Source organism: Anabas testudineus, chromosome 12 (assembly GCF_900324465.2).
Source record: "Anabas testudineus chromosome 12, fAnaTes1.2, whole genome shotgun sequence".
Taxonomy (NCBI): domain Eukaryota; kingdom Metazoa; phylum Chordata; class Actinopteri; order Anabantiformes; family Anabantidae; genus Anabas; species Anabas testudineus.
Window position 1 is genome coordinate 8,673,441 of NC_046621.1, and position 18,914 is coordinate 8,692,354.

At 39.7% G+C, this 18,914-nt stretch overlaps 2 protein-coding genes across 2 annotated transcripts; one reads left to right on the plus strand and one right to left on the minus strand.

Moving 5' to 3' along the window:
* Nucleotides 1-6,902: 6,902 nt before the first annotated feature.
* On the minus strand, nt 6,903-10,055 carry LOC113158268 (ADP-ribosylation factor-like protein 3). The gene is made up of 7 exons (XM_026354039.2): nt 9,971-10,055; nt 9,499-9,672; nt 8,486-8,629; nt 8,164-8,280; nt 8,016-8,066; nt 7,640-7,825; nt 6,903-7,166 (listed from the first exon to the last, which is right to left on the minus strand). The coding sequence occupies exons 1-7, from the start codon at nt 9,983-9,985 to the stop codon at nt 7,119-7,121; spliced, it is 735 nt and encodes a 244-aa protein (XP_026209824.1). The 5' UTR covers nt 9,986-10,055; the 3' UTR covers nt 6,903-7,118.
* wbp1 (WW domain binding protein 1) lies at nt 9,982-18,903 on the plus strand. Its single transcript, XM_026354035.1, has 4 exons — nt 9,982-10,262; nt 11,256-11,358; nt 11,886-12,053; nt 13,331-18,903. Exons 1-4 carry the CDS (start codon nt 9,984-9,986, stop codon nt 13,870-13,872), a joined length of 1,092 nt encoding a protein of 363 aa, XP_026209820.1. The 5' UTR covers nt 9,982-9,983; the 3' UTR covers nt 13,873-18,903.
* Nucleotides 18,904-18,914: the final 11 nt, after the last annotated feature.

The window sequence follows — 18,914 nt, forward strand, 5'->3', positions numbered from 1 at the left end:
TTGAACACTCGACTTACAGTACTGCTGCATGAGCCGTTCTACTAAGCTTTGCCGCCCTTTCTCACACAATGTTGTCGCCACAGACCAACAAAATAACATTTTACACACAACGCTAATCTCATCCTCTCAATTATCAGTATAGATTTTAAAAGAATTATGGAGAAGACAGTGAGTGAAGATGAGAGCTGTAGTCCAGGAGAGTATCCTACAGTTGAAACAAGTTTTGCTTTTAGGACATAGATAGATTGATCTATCTATTCATATGGTTTAGTCAGTCAGTCATAGTGGGTGAAGATAGCTGAATAAAATATTTAATCTTGATTTTTTTTAATACTTATGCAACATCACCATGGCATGAACAACCCTTGTTTATAGTTTAGAGTTCTCCTCGTACAGAAATACCTCTAAATTATATTGTGTTTATTTTGTAAAATGAAAGTTTGTACATTAAGCTGTTCACATAACCTTTGATTGTATTTATATACTGTATTTGAATAATAAAAAAAAACCTTTAAATGTCACAGACATCTGCATGATATACCTATAAGATTTAATACTCCTATATATTGCAGATGTTTGGTTTTAACACTTGTCCAAAATAAAGCCTAATGCTCGATCAAGCAAAGCCATTTCCAAGGAAACAGTATCAGTGTGCTTCGCAACCGTGTACATCAATATACAATTTAACAAAAAACAACAGGTGTATTTTAGTTACATCTCTTTCTCGATGAATTAAGGCATGTGTTTTCCCCCAGAAACCTATAAATCATCTTTATTTATTTCTCATGCAACTCATTCGAACTGCAATCCTCCCACTGAGCTCAAATCCCACTCAGGTAGTCATCTCACTCAGGTAATAAACGTTAGCATAAGCACTAAAATCACATCATTATCATCATCATCATCCCCTCACTGCTGCAATCAGAGTTAGCGCCACGACAATTGCAACCATATATTCACACAGTACTCAGGCAGTTATTTGGACTGGCACCGTGCACAGCAGATCATTAAGTGTAAGAGGTGTTCTTCCCACTCATTTGCTCTCTTCCCTCCGGGTTGCTAAAACTGTTCCTGTACAATTCTATACCCAACGTGTGCTCCCACTTTTTTTTTTTCCCCAACCATATCTTATTTTTATTCTTTTTATCACCCCCTTCCACACTCTCTTCTCTCCCTTCGTAGTGATTGATGGAGTTAGGCAACGGAGCACAGAGCAACGTGTGGCCAACAGTCCAAGACAGCCTGCATCAGAGAGAAAGAGAGGTTGGAGTGGTGGCGGGGAGGAGGGTGGGGATTAAACGAAGAGAGAGGTAAAAAGGAGGGAAGGAAAGAAGGAGGAAACAGGGCGTCAAAGAGTGAGAGTGTGTGTGAACGAGTGGAGGAGAGGGAGGAAGAGGGAGAGGAGTGTATGAGAGAGAGAGGGGAGCTCAGCTGAAAGCCACAGACTTAATTCTATGCATCATTAAGCAGTCTCACTCAATGCAACATCCCCTATACATCATCCACGCTCAGTAAACACAACAATGACATTACATTAGCAACTGCAAATGAATTTTCTTTTTAGAAGGAAATTGAGAATACTCTTTTTCTCTCCCTCTCTTTTACCCTCTCTGCCGCTCGCAAAGCTCGCGCAAAAGCCATAAAAGGAAGGGAGATATAAACTGCATAAAAACACAAGGTTTATTTCCCTTTCCTTTTCTGCCAGGACAATCTCTGTTTGTCAGATAGAACGGTGAAGAGATTAGCGCACAGACACGCACCTCTCTTTTGCACTTTCCTGAAATGTATTTATAAAATGAAGCCAACATCATAAACATAAACATTTGAATCATAATGACACAGGAAATATGCATAAATATTTATTTAAAGATAAGTTGGTACACAAGCTGTTGTTGTACATCTCTCAATTTCTTCATAAGTCTACTTAAATAGATATTTACACGTTACTATACTAAAACTAAAACTTTGTAAACTAATATTTAAACTCACTAAAAGCCACACTTGTGCTCCATGTGAAGTCATGCTAACATTAGCTTTCTATTATAATACTCATTTAGCCAGACAATTAAAAGAGGCAACAAGGTCGACCAATCCTGTCACTTAATCAAAACTCTGTTTAATAATGATGTGAACTCACAATGATGACAATTAGATTAAATGATGTTATCAGCGGCTGGATAGCGTAGTGGTCAGATCGCAGCCCTCCATGAATGAATATAAATATTATATATAATACAAAACAGATCATATGTATTTCTTGTGGACGTACAGATGCATTATGTTCATCTAGTAGTTTTTAACTGGTCTTTGTAAACATCTACTGTGACTGGAGAAGGTATTATAGGCCTGTTACGCAGACAGTAGGCTAATTCAGTCTAATGACATAACAAACTCAAGGCACACAGCCATTGTTTACTACTATTACTCATGTCATAACAAATTCTCCACTGTTTCAAACCCTAAATCAAGGTTAACAAAGAAACTGACAGAAGTAAAAATTAAGACATGTGGGTAAAATGTGGGGCAAATGCTAACACTAAAATGCAGTTTAATGAGAATTTACATATTCAACATTAGAAAATATTATGCCAACACAGTACTTTCCATTACATTAGCCTGAGCATTAGTTCGGCTAATCATATATTTCACTCTAACTGTACATTTCTAAATGTGTTATTTTGGCAGCTATTTTGCTAATCGTCACAACAATGTAGGAAGTCTTTACTTTATTTAAGTCAAATGTAGTAATTAATTGATATGGATTAGTTCAAATACAACAGATGCCATGCCAGATTTTAGCTGTCCCAAAAACCTATGAGTTATAGAAAGTTAAATGAATGATTGTGTTTTTATTGCACAAATGATGCCCTTTCCCCTAAACTAGTCAAACTCTGCGGCCGAGGAAATCAATTAAGGCAAAGCTATAGATCATCCCATCCACTGTGGTGTGTGTATAGATCAGTCGGCTCATTTGAGGAATATTGAATCGGTTACAGTAAAATAAGCCCCTGGATGGAGTCAAATGTAAAAATCCATGCATGTGTGAGGAGCTGTCAGCATGTGCTGTAATGACGGATGGCGCTGGGTCTCTCTTTCAGGGAGAGGTGATAAAAAGTCAAATTATGATTGCTGGGGAGGGACGAGAACATGGGGGAGCAGAAACAGAGAGAAGAGAATCGGACCAGATCCGTCAAATGATAAGGGCAATCAGCCAATCTGGGAGCATTTCGAGACGATGGAAAGTGTTATTTCCTCCGAGTGCAGTTTGGAGGGAGGGGTCAGTGAGGGGTCAAGAGTATGACCCCTGACCTCGTGCTAGTGAAGTGTGAGACACCAGTCAGTCAGTTATTGATTCATGGTTCTCGCAGTTTACTCATGTTATCATGTAGTGGACGTGATTGGTTTCCAGTTGAAGTAATTTGAAGAGAAATTACTTCAACACAAAGAAGTGACAAGGACAAAATAAAACATAATAAAATGAAGTCTTAAATTTGGATTCTTATTCCACTAAAGATTAATTTTTTGGATGAAACTGCTCTGGAAAGGTTTTTTTTTCCTAAAGCCAAATAAAGAATAACCTCACACTCAGAATAACACTCCTAAAGTGTTCAGGCGCGTTTTTTTTTTTTTTTTTAAGGATTCAAAAAACTTTATATTGTGGTGATTCAGGTTTGTAAAAAAACATGAACAGACACTTTAAGTGTTGCATTACTGAAACATCAAATGATTAAAGATTTCATATCACATACAGTAACACCATGATGGCTAAAAAAATCCAAATTATGAACTCCCAGAATTAATTAAGTGAGAATCATGGTCTGACACAGGACACACAGACAGTCCCACATCCTCACAAAGACCAAGCTCAGGATTTACACCTCATCAGATTTTCTGGTAGCATATCATCACATACAGTAAGGGAGGATGAACTCCTCCCTCCTCTCGGTTTTCTCTCTCAGGAACATCAAACAGGGACTCGGACCCCCTACCAAGCCGACCCCCACACTGACCCCCTCAGTGCTCTGAGGCCGACCCGCTCCGAGGTGTGAACTGCTGTCCTCCAGCTGATAGAGCTTCCTAATCATTTTTATAGTCCCCATCCCTTGCTGTTTATGACTCTGCAGTTTGATTATAGCAAAGGGGGTTTGGAGAGGTAACACACACACACACACACACACATGCATCAAAGGAGCTATGAGAGGAATGTGGACATTTGTTGTTTGTTTTATCATCCAGTACCAGCACTTATCTGCTTAATCATAAAGGATTGGCCTGGGAGGGACACGACGCTAACCAAACAAACGATCCCCAGCACTGTAATTGTTCCTAGTGGGACGGGCCAGATTCAGTGTCATTATAGCAGCTTACAAGGTACGTAGGAATTTTATATTCAGACTTTGACATTAAGAAGTCCCTGCAAACTATTTATGTTCTTCAGCAGCAGAGTTTAGACCACACTTTCCCTTTTACAGTGGAGTGCAACACAGCTGGTATAGATGCTTGATAACCTGATAGCAACATTATAGCAGATCATTTGATAAAATAAGATTTTAATTAAACATCATGTTTGACATAAGTGAAGGTGACACAGGAACCTGATTTCATATTTTACACACACATTATTTGTGGGACTGTTTTCTCTCTTATTTCAGCATTTTACCACTTCTCTTTTACTGTTTTACTGTTTCCCATTTGACATTATGTAACATTACAGCCAAGTACAGTACATATTGCCTCTCGTCTCAAAGCAGTGTGAATGCAATGCTATTTCTGAGCCGTTTCATGCTTAGGCTTTGTTTTTCTTTTCTCTTTTCTCTAGTTAGTCACTTTTTAACACAGGCTTTCCCATAAAACGTGAAACCTCAGAGCTTGATGAACTTTCCCCTGAACAATACGCCTGCAAGGTGACTGCACACAACCTAAAAGCACCCTTGCACCTCATTTGTCATCACTTGGATGGACTGGGCCTCCAAGTGGCTGATTTATCCCTATTTCAAGCTCTGCCCTGGTCTTTACTTATGTGTTTTCCCTCATTAGAACATAAAAAAAACATCCATCTGCTGTGAAATATGCCTAAAACATCATCCCACAGATTTCTCCTAGGGTGTCTCACCTATTACTCTGCATCCTTTTTTAAGATCTGAATAAGCCCAAACAACTGCCCACCAAATGCACCACAGCTACAGTGCGTGAGATACGCTTTAATTAAGTCACAGGATTTCTCTCTGGGCCTGTGAGTCAGTCAGCCTTTCTGCCCTTAGTTTCCCCTGTGTGGGAGGCCAGTGTGCTGGCCTGAGTAGCTGGGAAAGTCCCATGATTTATGGCCTTTTGCAGGCCTGACTGCCTCTCACCTCGCTGATGACAGAGCCGGAGGTAACGATGACTGGTTGCTCCAATCCACTTTCCTATTTGGTAAATCCAGTTTTACTTATTTGTGATTTGAAGCCACTGCACAGCTTTTGCTATTGGATTTACATGGCACTGGTAGATCCAGTTGTAGAGATTCGTCTGACTATTTCAGTGTGTAATTGGGTATATTTTTTACAGGTTGGGTGATCATCACATGTATTAGATGTTAAAGATTAAGCAATCCACATGGAGAAAGGGGGCCTTTTAATGTCTGTCTCACATGGTGGGTTTTCATTTTCCTATTCATTACTTTTTTTTAACTTTTGATGTATGCTCCATAAAGCCTTGTAAAAGTATCAAATGCATTTGTGACAACAAATTAGAAAGCAGATTTAAGCCAACATCGCTCTTTTTTAGTTTGTCCAAGAAGATCTGCTGTGGTTTAATGTTTACCTTGTAACCCTTCACCCTGGTCAAGCGCCCTGTAGTGCTGTATCAACAATATTGAAATGTTCTGAATAATAGAAAACACACTAGCAAATGAAACCAAAGCCCACAATGACGGCTGAATCATTATGAGATCCATCTTGAGGCTTTTTGCACTTGTTTCAGCCTCGATCAGGGGATCAAGCAGCTCTGACATATTAAAATCAGCCAACCTTACATACAGAGAAGAACACACAAATGCACACGCACCACTAGCAGCAGCAGGGCAGTAACTCAAGGCCAAAAGAGGAGGTTTATTTTATCATGGGCAAAGGCGCCAAATCATGTTGGTATGAAGGGGGCAATATAAATGCAAATTGTATTGGAGAGCTATTAGTCCTGGAAAAGGTTCGTATGTAAATGCCCTATAGGACCACGGCGGAGCACTCGGCCAGTTCCTATTACTGGGGATTGTGGCAAATGTGCTGCAAAAGACAAAATAGAAAAATAGACAGAAAATGCTATTGCCTTGCCATGGTAATTCATGGTGAACAAGGTGAGAAGTTGAGTAATTGAATGGCCAAGGTGATTCTGTATGGTTTATTGTGTATGCAAGACAGATGTATTGAGGTCTGTTTCCTGTGTGCACGTGCAGGTGTTCATGTTTTATGGTCATTTTTCGCAAATTACAGATTTTCTTCTGCAGATGGAGTGTAGCCATAAGCACCTTTGCAGGAAATAAGGTGTTTTTTTTTCTCTTTTTGTTGGTTTTGTTTTTCATTGCCTTCTTCTCATGTACAAAAGCCAAAACCCATAAAATACTATTTAAAAAACATAATGAGCAAACAAGTTTTTGGTGATTACCGCCTGCTTTGTGTATGGAATTAAATGTGTTTGACATCCGAAAAATACAGAGGAAAGATCCAGTAATTGTGGATGAACAAATCAAATATGACACATCATGCCACATAACTAATAGAAAACAGAGAAGATAAAGTAGTTTGAATAATTGGACATTGGGGGTGTGAGAGAAAACAGTAATACAAGACTGCCCTCTAGTGTTGACTAGAGAGACTCACAGACATATAAAGCCTGTCAGGAACAGGAAAACTGAGCAGAGACAGTGAGAGTGAATAAAATAGCCTTTATATAGGTACAAATTTATATACATACACATACATTTCAGCATACGCACTGACAGGATTAGACGTTAACATGTGCAATCACTGTATTGACAGTTTCTACAGATAATATGTTTCTTATACTGCAAAGTGATGACAGAGTAATACTCTGTCAAAGGTAAAGTGCAAATTCAGTTCTTCACAGATCTTCTGCTTCATCAATCATTTCTTCCGTAATGTTAGATTTCTGCAAACCCAGGTCATGCCATCCTGAAGAAAGGAAACAGACAATGTGACTGTGCTGTGAAAATTTGTGTCCTCTGGGTATGTATTTTGAAGAGGAAGAAAACAACTGCTTTATAACTTGCATGCACTCAGTATCAGCACCTCCTGACTGATACTAAAAGATAGATCAGGAAGAATAAATGATTTAAAAAATGATGATTCCTAATTGTTTCTCTAATCTGGGTACCCTTGAAAATATAATGTTCTATAATGTTGAGCGGGATGTTCTCTGTGGTTCAGGTATGGGTACATTATACCATGCATGTTTTTTCCAATCAATTAATAAATAGAAATCTTACATATAAAACATTTTTTATTACTGTAGGTAAAACAGAATGTGTCATTGTGTAAATCTAAGGAAATAGCAACAGAATGCCCAAACTGTAACTCACTCTGTACTATGAACCCTCACTGTCTGTGCATCTTGTCTATTTGCAGACTGTGTGCACTGTATTTACCTGCAGTCCCTCAGCAGTGAGGCCTGAGCAGGCCTGGACCTGCCACATGCGATCCCGGATAGTGTGCAGATGGAGACTCTCTGCCAGCTCAGAGGCTGGAGTGGCTGTCATCAGGTCCTGCTTGTTGGCAAAGATTAGCAGCGGCACGGCAGCAAGTTTCTCCTCCTCCAGTAACTCAGCCAGCTCCTGGAGGAAAAGACACACACGGGTACAAACATCTGACTAACTCAAGTGACTTTCAAAATGGTTAAAAAGAGACTATGAAGTAGCCAATGAAAATATATTCTAACCTTTAAACTGTTTCACTTTAACAGTTTAATGCAAGTAATCACTTGAAAAATGTTATGTGTTGCACTCAAGTTAAATCAATTCTTACCAAACTTGTCTCTTCTAACCTTTTTCTGTCAGAGCTGTCAATCACATAGATCTGCATGGATATACAACTTAAACTTAAACATATAAAACATTATATGCTTATTCTGATGATTGACATGATCAATTTAAGTACACGAAACAGAACCTACAAGCACATCTGTGCGCTCAAAGTAGTTCCTCCAGTAGGGCCGGATCTTACGCTGACCTCCAATATCCCAAACATTTAACTTGAAGCCAGACGACTGAACACTCTTTATATTGAAACCCTGCAATATAAAGAGGGCGGCATTAAACTGTGGTGGATTCTTAATGCTTTATTTAATGCTTGAGGCAGGTCAATTAGCACTTTTGTGATTTGTAAATCTGCTTTCCTGAAAAATACAGAGAAACAACTTTTCTAGAGATATGTAAGTACAAAGAGCTCCACTCTGTATGGCTACCAGACGTGTGTGAGTGTGTGCATATTGGTACTTGTGTGGGGGTGATGTGGCTGATATTTTCAGCTGCCAGCTGTTTCAGCAAAGTAGTCTTGCCAGCATTGTCCAAACCTAACAGCAGTATCTGCACCTCCTGTTCTGGAGATTGCTTCAGCCTCCGAAGAATGGACAACAGGCCCTGGGGGTGGATTAGACAAGTTAGAGGTGATGAGGTTCAATGAGACAGCAGTTTCCAAGATGACATAATAGTTAAATGTGAAAGCGTTTTCACAGCATAGTGTACTTGGCTGTGTCAGCTTAAGTTGCTAATATGCAGCTGACCAGCACCCACTGCAACCTGCACCAGTCATCAGAGGCCAGCCTGGTGGCAAAGAAAACACATGCAGCGTGCACAGGAGGTTAAACACTCATCCTGCAGCAAGAATCATCTAGTGCGTGCGGATTTAGCTGTCAGCCGCTTGCAATGACATACACATATAGTCAGCCAAAAGCATTAATCGGTCAGCCCAGATTAGGCATGTACACTTTGAGCTGCTTGTGCCCAGAAACTGCTAACGAAGGCTTTGGCCCAATCTATTTATGGCTGCAGTGTGCTCTCTTAAGATGGAAATGTTGTCAGTGCCTCTCTGTGATTGTGTCAGCACTGTGTGCACCTTTAAAACTTTGGAAATTGTAAAATCTCTTGTTCTCCTCCATACTGTCATTTCTGGTTTATACACTTACGTTTGCTGTTTCCTATGCCTCTCTTTTCCCTTCTTTGCTTTATGTAGCAGTTTAGAAAATTGCTATAAAATAAAAATTTGCTTTCTAAATAACACTTGAACTATCAAAATGAGAAACTTTCTAAAAACTTAAGCAGGGTGGGTCCTCTTGTCTATCCTCACCAGGTGTCCCATGCACTGGCATCAAGCTAATGCTATTGTTAGCCAGCTGTAGCTCACGTTTTCCAGTATCACACATGTCTGTCATTTCTTTCAATCTACTACACTGTCAATCAAAGTGTTCATGTTCTAATCTTCCTATAACTTCATGTTAATGATAACTCACCATGTCTTCCTCCGGTGCTGTGGCCTCTGTTTGGGATGAGTGGATTAACATCTCTCCGACCACAGCGGTCAAGTTCAGTTGCCACGGAAACGGTGACGTCAACATAAACAACGTGACAGACGTCCAGAGAATGAAAAATACGGAGGTTCGCGAATGCATCACACAAACTTTGACCTGAAGTAAACAAACAAACAAACAACAACAACGACTAATAAAACGTATATAATACTGCAACAAATCGTGTTGTCATTTAATCTGCACGTGATATTTTATTATTCAGCTCAAAATATAAAGATATTAAGCTAATTCCGTATTGTTGATTAAAGAAACAACTCAAATATGAGAATAATGTTCTGCCAGTCTAATTGCTAAACAACTCTTATCTATGGTATTGCTGTTGTTAAATGTCGAATGAATAAACACAAATGACTGAAATTAAGTGTGCTGCAAGTAGTAATGGTCCGTACGGAACCTGAAGCCGGCTCATGGTAAATCCTCCCGCACAGAGCGCCCTCTACAGCTGCAGGCTCGGTTTCATGTCACTGGAGCTGTTTCTGAGTCGAGGAACAACACAAACATGTCTGAGTGCGACACACGGAACAACTGAAGAGCGACGGCCACCTGCGGTCACCTCAACCAGTCGTCGAGTTGACCGACTGCTATATGATTCCCGTCGTGTCAACGGCCGACAACCCAGAAAGATGCCGCAGAAAGCACTGGGACCCATTGTAGGTCTTCTTTGTACCGGGACCTGTCTGGTGCAGGTAAGCCACCACTAGCGCTCCCCGGGTCGGCGGAGGGTTGTAGCCGAGTCCGCGGCTCTAGGGCTGGGCTGAGGCCTGTCCCCGATCCTTTTTGTCTCCTCCACAAAGGAAACGCTTCTCTACCGTACACCGAGGATGACGTCAGTTAGTCAAAGTTTTCATTTATATTTCGACAGATATGTTTAATGATAAAATATACGTTTAGACTAAATGCTAGCGTCACATTGATGAGTTTTACGACCGAAATTGTACAGTTTGAATCAAGTGGTAAAGATTAACGTTAGCCGTTGCTAAATGGTAATGTTACCATTTATTGTGTTGATATTAGCTAACCAGACAAGGAAGCTAACCAGGTAACTAATTGTCCGGTTTTCTTTACAAATACACACCCAATTTTAACTTTAACTAACTAGTTGATTGTTGTATGAACCATCGTCGACTTTAACAGTCGAACTTACACATTTTTATAAACATAACACACTGTCACCATTTCATACAGGTTGCTCTCACTTGATTAATAAATAACCAAAATAGCTTGTACTGATTTATATGATGACAGGATCTAATCAGTTTTCACCTATTGAAAGCAGTGTAAATACATTCACACTTGTTTTGTTTTCTGTTTGGTTATCATTAGATTTTATTTTGTGATGCAATATGAATCCAAATGTATCTCCACATTTAAGTCTGATTTTTAAAGCTCAGTGTATTGTGCTTGTGTTTCCATCAGAAAGTTTGAGTTGCCGTGTTACATAGATGTTTTAAACATTTAATAAATATGATTAACCTTGCAGTGTTTCCATCTGTGTAAATATAAGCACCACATTACAGAAAATTTGCACAGAAATGTGCAAATGTGATAAGTGACACTTAAGTGAAAAGTGACAGAGGTTAAATAGATCCTAAAAATCTGTCAAGAGCATGCTATGCATTTTCATGTTTACTTGTGTTGACTCAGACATTTACTTTGTGTACCTCTTGTGTGTATTTAAGGGCAAGGAGTTCTGTTTTGGGGTAAACAATGAACAGTACCGCTGTGAGATGGGGTATTGTTGTGGAGAGACAGAGTGCTGCACCTACTACTATGAACTCTGGTGTAAGTAGTATTGATTTCTTTTTCTTTCTTTCTTTTATTTTTTACTCAAAGTCTCATTCAGAAAAATCACACATCCTTGTACATTTGCATGCTTTTCTTCTCGTATATTTAATTCTCATTTTGGAGATCCACCTCTCAATAGTAGTGTTGCTTCATTGTTAAATTAGTTTTACTTTCAGTTAAATTTAGTTATCAACTGTGCAGTTGACAAATAAACATGCACCAAAATATACTGGAAAGTAAAACAATCTGAGCCTTTTAATAAAAAATATTTAAAAAAAAATCTTTATGATATAAATCAGATTTATTGGCAAAATGAAATGATAGATTTAGATTTATATATTTAAATGTAAGCTATTTCTAAGATGACACCAAATTCAATTTGTGGCAAATAGACCTAATTGTACATCCAAATCACATCATAGAATTTTCACCTGTTTCTTGTTAAGAGTCAGAAAAAGCTCTGGTTTCCTAGATCACTTACCAGTAGTGATGGTAAGATTACATTTAGACTGTCCCTTTCATAGGGTTCTGGTTGGTATGGACTCTGATTATCATGCTGAGCTGCTGCTGTGCCTACCGACACCGAAGAGTTAAAATGCGTCTGCAGCAGGAGCAGCGTCAACGTGAGATCAGCCTTATGGCCTACCAGGGAGCCTCCAGCTCCTTCATTACCCCTCCACCACTCAATCTGAGTGAGTAGTATTTCTATTTGCTATGGAGGTGTCAAAGTTGCTTTGAATATAGTTTTTTCTTTTCTTTTCTTTTTTTTTTTTAATTTTGCCTTCATCTTAACTTTTAAAAACTTGGGTTGCCATTGTTTAAGTGTATATGCTTCTGTACAACATCTCCTTCCTGCACCTCCACTGGCATCCTTGTGTTCTCCTGGACCTGCTGGGAGATTCAGTTTTTGCTTGGTCTCCTGTGATTCAGTTCAGCCACACTGACTGAGAGTCGGTTGGAACCTTTTAGAATTTTAGTTGATGTTAATCCTCATTCTGGTTTTGGTCCTATTCTGCAAATGTACATTGGAGATCATAGTCTGATCATGCCAGATGGAGAGCAGACAGTGGGGGATGCCACTCTAATGTCAATGGTCAGCTTGTACCTTGGCTGAAACTTGATATCATGTCCACTAATATCACAAACTGAAGTGGGACAAGGTGCACACTTGTCAGAATCTGAGGCCCACATTGAACACGCTTGACTTAATGTCAAGAATGTGAACACAACTCTAAATGTGAGCATACAGAGACAGTGACTCACACAGTGACTCTGGCAACATGTACAACATGGCAACATGTAGCTCTTCTCACAGGGGACACATTGTGACAATCCATTCCATTATATTTGGGGCATATCACTTAGTTTCCTTATTCATTTCTTCTAACATTATAAGTTTAAAACCATAACAGTAACTTGGACTTTGAGATGTCTCAATGAGATGTCTTAGGGGTGGTTATATTAGGTTTTGAGATATGAGAACAGTTATCCTTAATAAGAACTCATATGTGTACCCCATGACATATTAAGTCAGCCATTAATGTAATGGCTGTACAACCTGTGTCCTTGTTTTGTACGTTTTGTGCATTTAAAAGTCCCCAGCAAAGGAAGGGTTATCATTTGCAAAACATTTACCCGAAGCACTTTCCTAGAAGAAATACAATTTTTGCAAAACAATAAGACAGATAGGTTCAAAGGATAATGTATTAACATTGTTTTTTTATAGAATAACAAATACATGCAGAGTCACACAGTATGTTAGCGGGTAGTTGTGATTGTTAATCTTTCCTTTTGGTTTGAGGGGAAATAACATGGATGGTCTGGGCACTATCAAAGTGTAAGCTGACATAATTTTTTGTGGGTCAAGGATTGGCTTATACTAAATCATGTTAGAATAATAACATCGTTTTTTCTTTAAATATTCTTTTGAACTTTACATCCATGAAAAGTTTCATTTGTTGACTTTCAGGATTCTGGAATGACTGCAAACTTCCTGACTATGAAGAGGTGGTAGGTCATCCGCCAACACCACCACCTCCATATTCTGAAAACCCTCCTGAAACTCATCCAACACTCCCTCCACAACTGAGCCACCCCCAGCCTCATGCTGCCTCAGGACCACAACCGCTGGCTGAGACAGACCCAGGGCTGAACAGTCAGGCTTCAGGCTCATCATCCGATCAGGAAGCAGTTCCAATGCAGATCCAAGCAGAGTATCTGGATGAGGAGAATGCGGAGGCTTCATTGATGGCTGAAGACGAGGATGAAGAGCTAGTTACTCGGCGTCGGCATGTAACCGGCGACTCAGGGATTGAGGTATGCATTTGCCAGCTGGATGTAGACGAGGGCTCGGGGCTTGAGGAGGAAAGCGACGAAGAGCACCGGATGTGCAAGGTTACTGGTGGGGACTGCTGCTCCGGGCACCAGCAGCAGACCTTCAGACAGAAGGAGCACTCGTCCGAGCTGTCCAGCCAAACCGCCAGCACCAGCACTGGAGACCACATGGTGTGATCCACAGTGCAACTAACCAGCAATCCAGATAATTGAGATAATTGTTGCCATCATCATCCCCACAGGGACTGCCTGTGTTTTAATTTTAGGCATGATGTTAAGATGACGATGATAACTAATCCTTAACGGTTCCTGATTAGGAAAAACAAGTAATCTGTTGTGTGGACAAACTCCTGGCTGAACTTTTTTGCTTTGCTTTCCTTAGTGGGGACGGGACACATGTTGATGCTCTGTTTGGTGTGTTTTTGGGTTTTTTTTTTTCTCAGTGTTAAGAGAGAATATAATTTGGTAGGGAGAAGGCAGCAATCTTGATCTGCTTTCAGACTGAAGTCAAATGATTGTTTCTATTGGTCCTACTGTCTCTTTTAGCACTGCCGTTATGTTTCTGTCCCCTCGGTCAGAACATGTCCGACAAATGTTCGTCTGACGTTTTATCTTGATGGGACGGTCAGCTAGGAGCATACCAACACAGTCAACAAAAATATTACACCTATCCCCACTACGGCTAAGCAGTGGAGAAAGCAAACCTCTTTAAATGATGATACTGGATAAATGTAAAGAGAACACATTTCATTTTCCCCAAAGCTGTGTCTGCGTGAGAATTGGTGTGTGCTGTGCAATCTAGGGCACAGCTGCATGGTGATGTCAGCTCTGAGGTCATGGCAACCAGCATCTGGTGTTCTCTGGTGTGAAGTTTGGGGAACTTCTAACATCTAGAATGAGAGGCATGGGGGTGGGGGAGGTGGACTAAAACCCACAAGTAGCACGGGAAAGAGACACAAAAGAATTGAATTAGTTTTGTCTGTGGGTTTGTCACCCCCTCCAACACCAAGCAGCACTTTTTCCTTTTTGATATCTATACCGTTGCCTTTGTGGTCACAGGTAAGCATGACTGTTGGTAACGAGTGTTTAGCTTTTTGTGATTTATTGACTGTATGCACGGGACTTTGGTTTCTGATTGCATTTCTTGCATAGTAATAGCCAAAAGGGCTATGCCACCAACATTTCTTAATCAATAAAAAGCCTTGTGGTGGCTCTGTGTCAGCATGTTTGATTTACTGTGTTACATGAATTTGAGTATAATGCTCAGTATGTAGATTGTCTGTTTATAAGGAAGGGTGGAAGGGTGTTTTTTTTTTTTTGGTTTATTTTTTCCCCCGACCCAGCTGTGCTTCAGTAAATGCCACAGGTGTCATCATTTAATTGCAACAAAGCCCCTGATTGTGTGGGTGTTAGTGCAGTAGGAATAGGTTGTGTGTATCTTTAAAGTGCTGTAGCATCTGGTTATAATACTCGGCACTGAGGTGGATTAACAATAACAAGCACTGGTATATTTGCATGCAGCATGAATTCCTGTGTTTATATTTGAGTTAATTACCATTTTCCAGAAGCTGCGTGACTTGCTTTGCTCATCTGGTTGGCAGAATAACTGTAGGCTACAGTGACTGCACAACTCTGTACCCATATTTTAGGGTAGAGAAATGGACCGGTTTAAGTTTGAGATGTACTGGATCTATTTTATTGTGTTATGACTGTTAATCATGCTATACTGTTATGCAGTGCTGGTAGCTAGGTAGTTGGTGATCTCGTTGTGGCCCCGGTAGCTCTCGGCAGTGGTATTATCCATTTCAGTAGAGGGCAAGTGCAAAGTTGAGGTGGATGCAGGCACTACAGCTCTACAATCCAGTCAGTGTTTGCCTGCAGAATCTGTTGTGACTAAGTGCATGCTCCCCTGCTTAGCATCTTGCTTGCCCAATATGCTGTACAGTGTCCTAAGTGTAAAACTCATACTGAATGTTGTCAGATATGAAAACCACAGCAAAACAAAATTGATAAGTCTTTGCAAGACATGTAGTAACTGATAAATGTTTGTTAGACAATTTAGTTTGGAGCAATGTTCAACATCTTGTTTGCGCTGATGCTGTGTGATGATTGGGCACAGTGTAAAGACTCAGGTCAGTCATTCTGCTTCGCACAAACACACTTGCTCATATAGTACCTCTCCTGATTAGCCTTTATCCTTCTCATCATATAAAAGTGCAATATTATTGTAAAAGTTCGTTTTTTTTTGTTTTTTTTTTATAATGACAGCACTGTTTAAACTCTGACAAGGACTTGTAGCAAACTCTTGGCCTCTTAACACTGCATTCTGCCTATAAATGTGTGTAATTTTAAAACTCGCGCAGCTCAGTGGTCTTTGAAAGCGTTTCTTCGTTCCTACAAATAGCATAGCCCAGAGCTCTGGGCTCTGATTGCGGTTGTGTTTCTGTTTTTGTGTTCCACCCTTTGAGCCAGAGTGCCTACTGTAGTAAGTGGGACAGCAGTACAAGAGGGGCAACTAAATATGTCAGTAAAAAATAAAATGAAATCAAAGGCTCAAATTGGAAGATTTGGTTTTATGTTCATTAAACTTTCAAGTCCTTGTCTTGCGTATTCGAGCCAGGTGCTTAAATAAGAAGCCATACTAAAATGACATTGACCTTTTCAGGGGAGCAGTTACACTGTGAGCAGGAACACACATTAGCAGAACAACAACAAGACTTTTCTTTTGACCAACATGCCTCAAACTGCCTTGTTGCATCTCCAGAGAGTAAACATATTGATTATGGAGCATCACAATAAAATATAGCCTCAGTGGGACGACAGATGCGCTACTGCCTTATTAGAGTAGATTTAGTTAAGTGATTTTGTTCTAGGTTTCTTTTGATTTGTAATATTTGTGTTGTTTAGAGCATGAATGCTTCAAGAGGAGTGTTATTGTATCATTAGAAAATTGCATCTGAACTTGTTCTGAGAAAGTGTGCTCGCTTTGTGAGAAAAGGATGTGGTCTATAAACATTTGAAAACCACCAGTCACATGCTCTGTGTAGTTTTACTTAAATTGGTTTTGTATGTGAGGGGTGATCGTGTTGAACTGCTTGTTGAGTTGTTGCCATGATGGAATTTGTCAAGAGCATATAGATGAGATTGCACTCACTCCTGTTCCACACGTGTGGTCAGAAATAACTGACTCAACATCATTAGGACAATTAGCAAAATTATGTTCATTTTTGGTTTTATGTAATGGGAGTAATGGTTGAGCAAAAACAGAAAAACGTCAAGCAGAGATTGCTTTGTAACCTTTTTGCTAAGGTGCATTTTTGCTTGTTTGTATACCTATATTAGATAAAGTAACAGGAAGGATAGGGGATCTTTTGTGCATGAGTGAACTTGAGGCCCATAGTTTTCCCATTGCCAAACAGCTAGGCCTCCCTGATTTTCACGTTTACCAAGCTAAAGGGCTATAACAGTGATCCGTTGTGGTCAAATATCCATCCATCCATTTTAATGTCTGCGTTGTTCATTTCAAACCACATTTGCAGAGGTCCACTATCAGACCACGGTTAAAAATCTGCAGTGTGAACATGTATTAATGTGTGGTGGAGCTCATATTTAAGAATAGCTGATTGTACATGACCATGTGTGTGTTTGTTTTAAAGGCTTTAATATTGTCTTTTTGTTTTTCGATAACCTCAGCTGAGGTGCACGATGCGACCCTCCCCCAACTCTTTCTTATATAAATAGTTGCATGTGTGGCTATGACAGGAGTTTTTGCTTTGCTCTGTTGGCCCTTCGTTGACCCTCCACCGAGCTCTGTCTTAGTAACAGAAACCGTAAGCAGCGCTGTAGCTGTTTGTTTTTCTCAGCTGTGCTGCTCTGCATGTTGGACCATTTGAAACAGGAGGGCACATCCACCCGCGTAGAAGCGTCGACAGAGTAATCGACCAGAGTCTCTGCCATCTCCACAGCTACACAGATCATCACTGCTTTCACCTCTGTGTTCCTGTGTGTGTGGTTGTCATGGCGATGGTCTGTTGGGAATCCCACTCTCAGGGTTATCTTTAACAAGTAGTGGTAGAGATTTAAACTAACGCATTTTTTGACCCACCACTCTCAGAAAGCCAAAGCAGTTGTTTCGTGATTAATGCCTCCACAATGTCGCCTGGTGTTAACTCTGCATCATGCATCTCTGTAGAATATTGTACTTTACTCAACTAGGCTATGCAAAGACAAACCTACTGTTATATGCTGCGACCCCTTTCTCACTCTCTGTCATTTATCTGTGGGCACCAGTACAAGCAATATAACTCTCTGTACTTGTGGCACTGCGCTGTACTGTAATCTACTTTGTTCGGTCTGTGTATTTGCATTTGTTTAAGAAATCTTGCAAAAAAATAGATACTTGTAATGTTACGTTAATGATGTGAAGAGTATGTATGTCAGCTGATGGGCTTTCAGTCAAAAAGCCATTCTAGTTTATACAGTATATTCTTTTGTTTCCTTCATGTCGGCTTTTTCCTGCCTGCCTTCTCAACCACTAAAACTTTTCTACATTAATAAGTTGTGAAAGCTGAAGGAAAAGGTTGAATATATATGTGTTTTTGTTGTTGTTGTTGGATGAATTCTTATTTGATATATTAGTCTGTTTGATGCTTTTCCTTCCCTCATTTTTGTTGCACTAATTCAATATGGTTTAAACATCAGCTTTCTTCTTCTTTTTTGATGCTAATGCATTTTCACTGAAAGAATATTTAACTGTTGCCTTTTAATCCTCAGTTAGTACTACACCATTAGTTTCATAATTTGTATATATCATACATATGAAAGACTCAACATGGAACACAGTCAGCTGAAGTTAGATCAGGACACATTAGGTCGACACAGAAAATGTTTTAAACCCCTCAACACTTGTTTTTGTGAATGTTTCTGTGAAGCACGCTGCAAACTGTACTTTTTCTCAACCACAAATAATAAACAGATGGTTTAGTTGAGCTATGTGTTAACACCCTAGGTTGAGAAGGAAGCAGGCATCTATAAACACACATACACACACACACCAGATTCTTTATACTTTTCCTAATAATTTCAAACAAGCCAAATGAGTAAAGTGAAAAAATAAGAAAATGAAAGCACTGAATGACACTTAATCATGCTTTGGTTTTTGGTAATAAGTCTGCTGTGTACTCTTTGGGTCATCATTTGTATTTTATTTTTTTAATAAA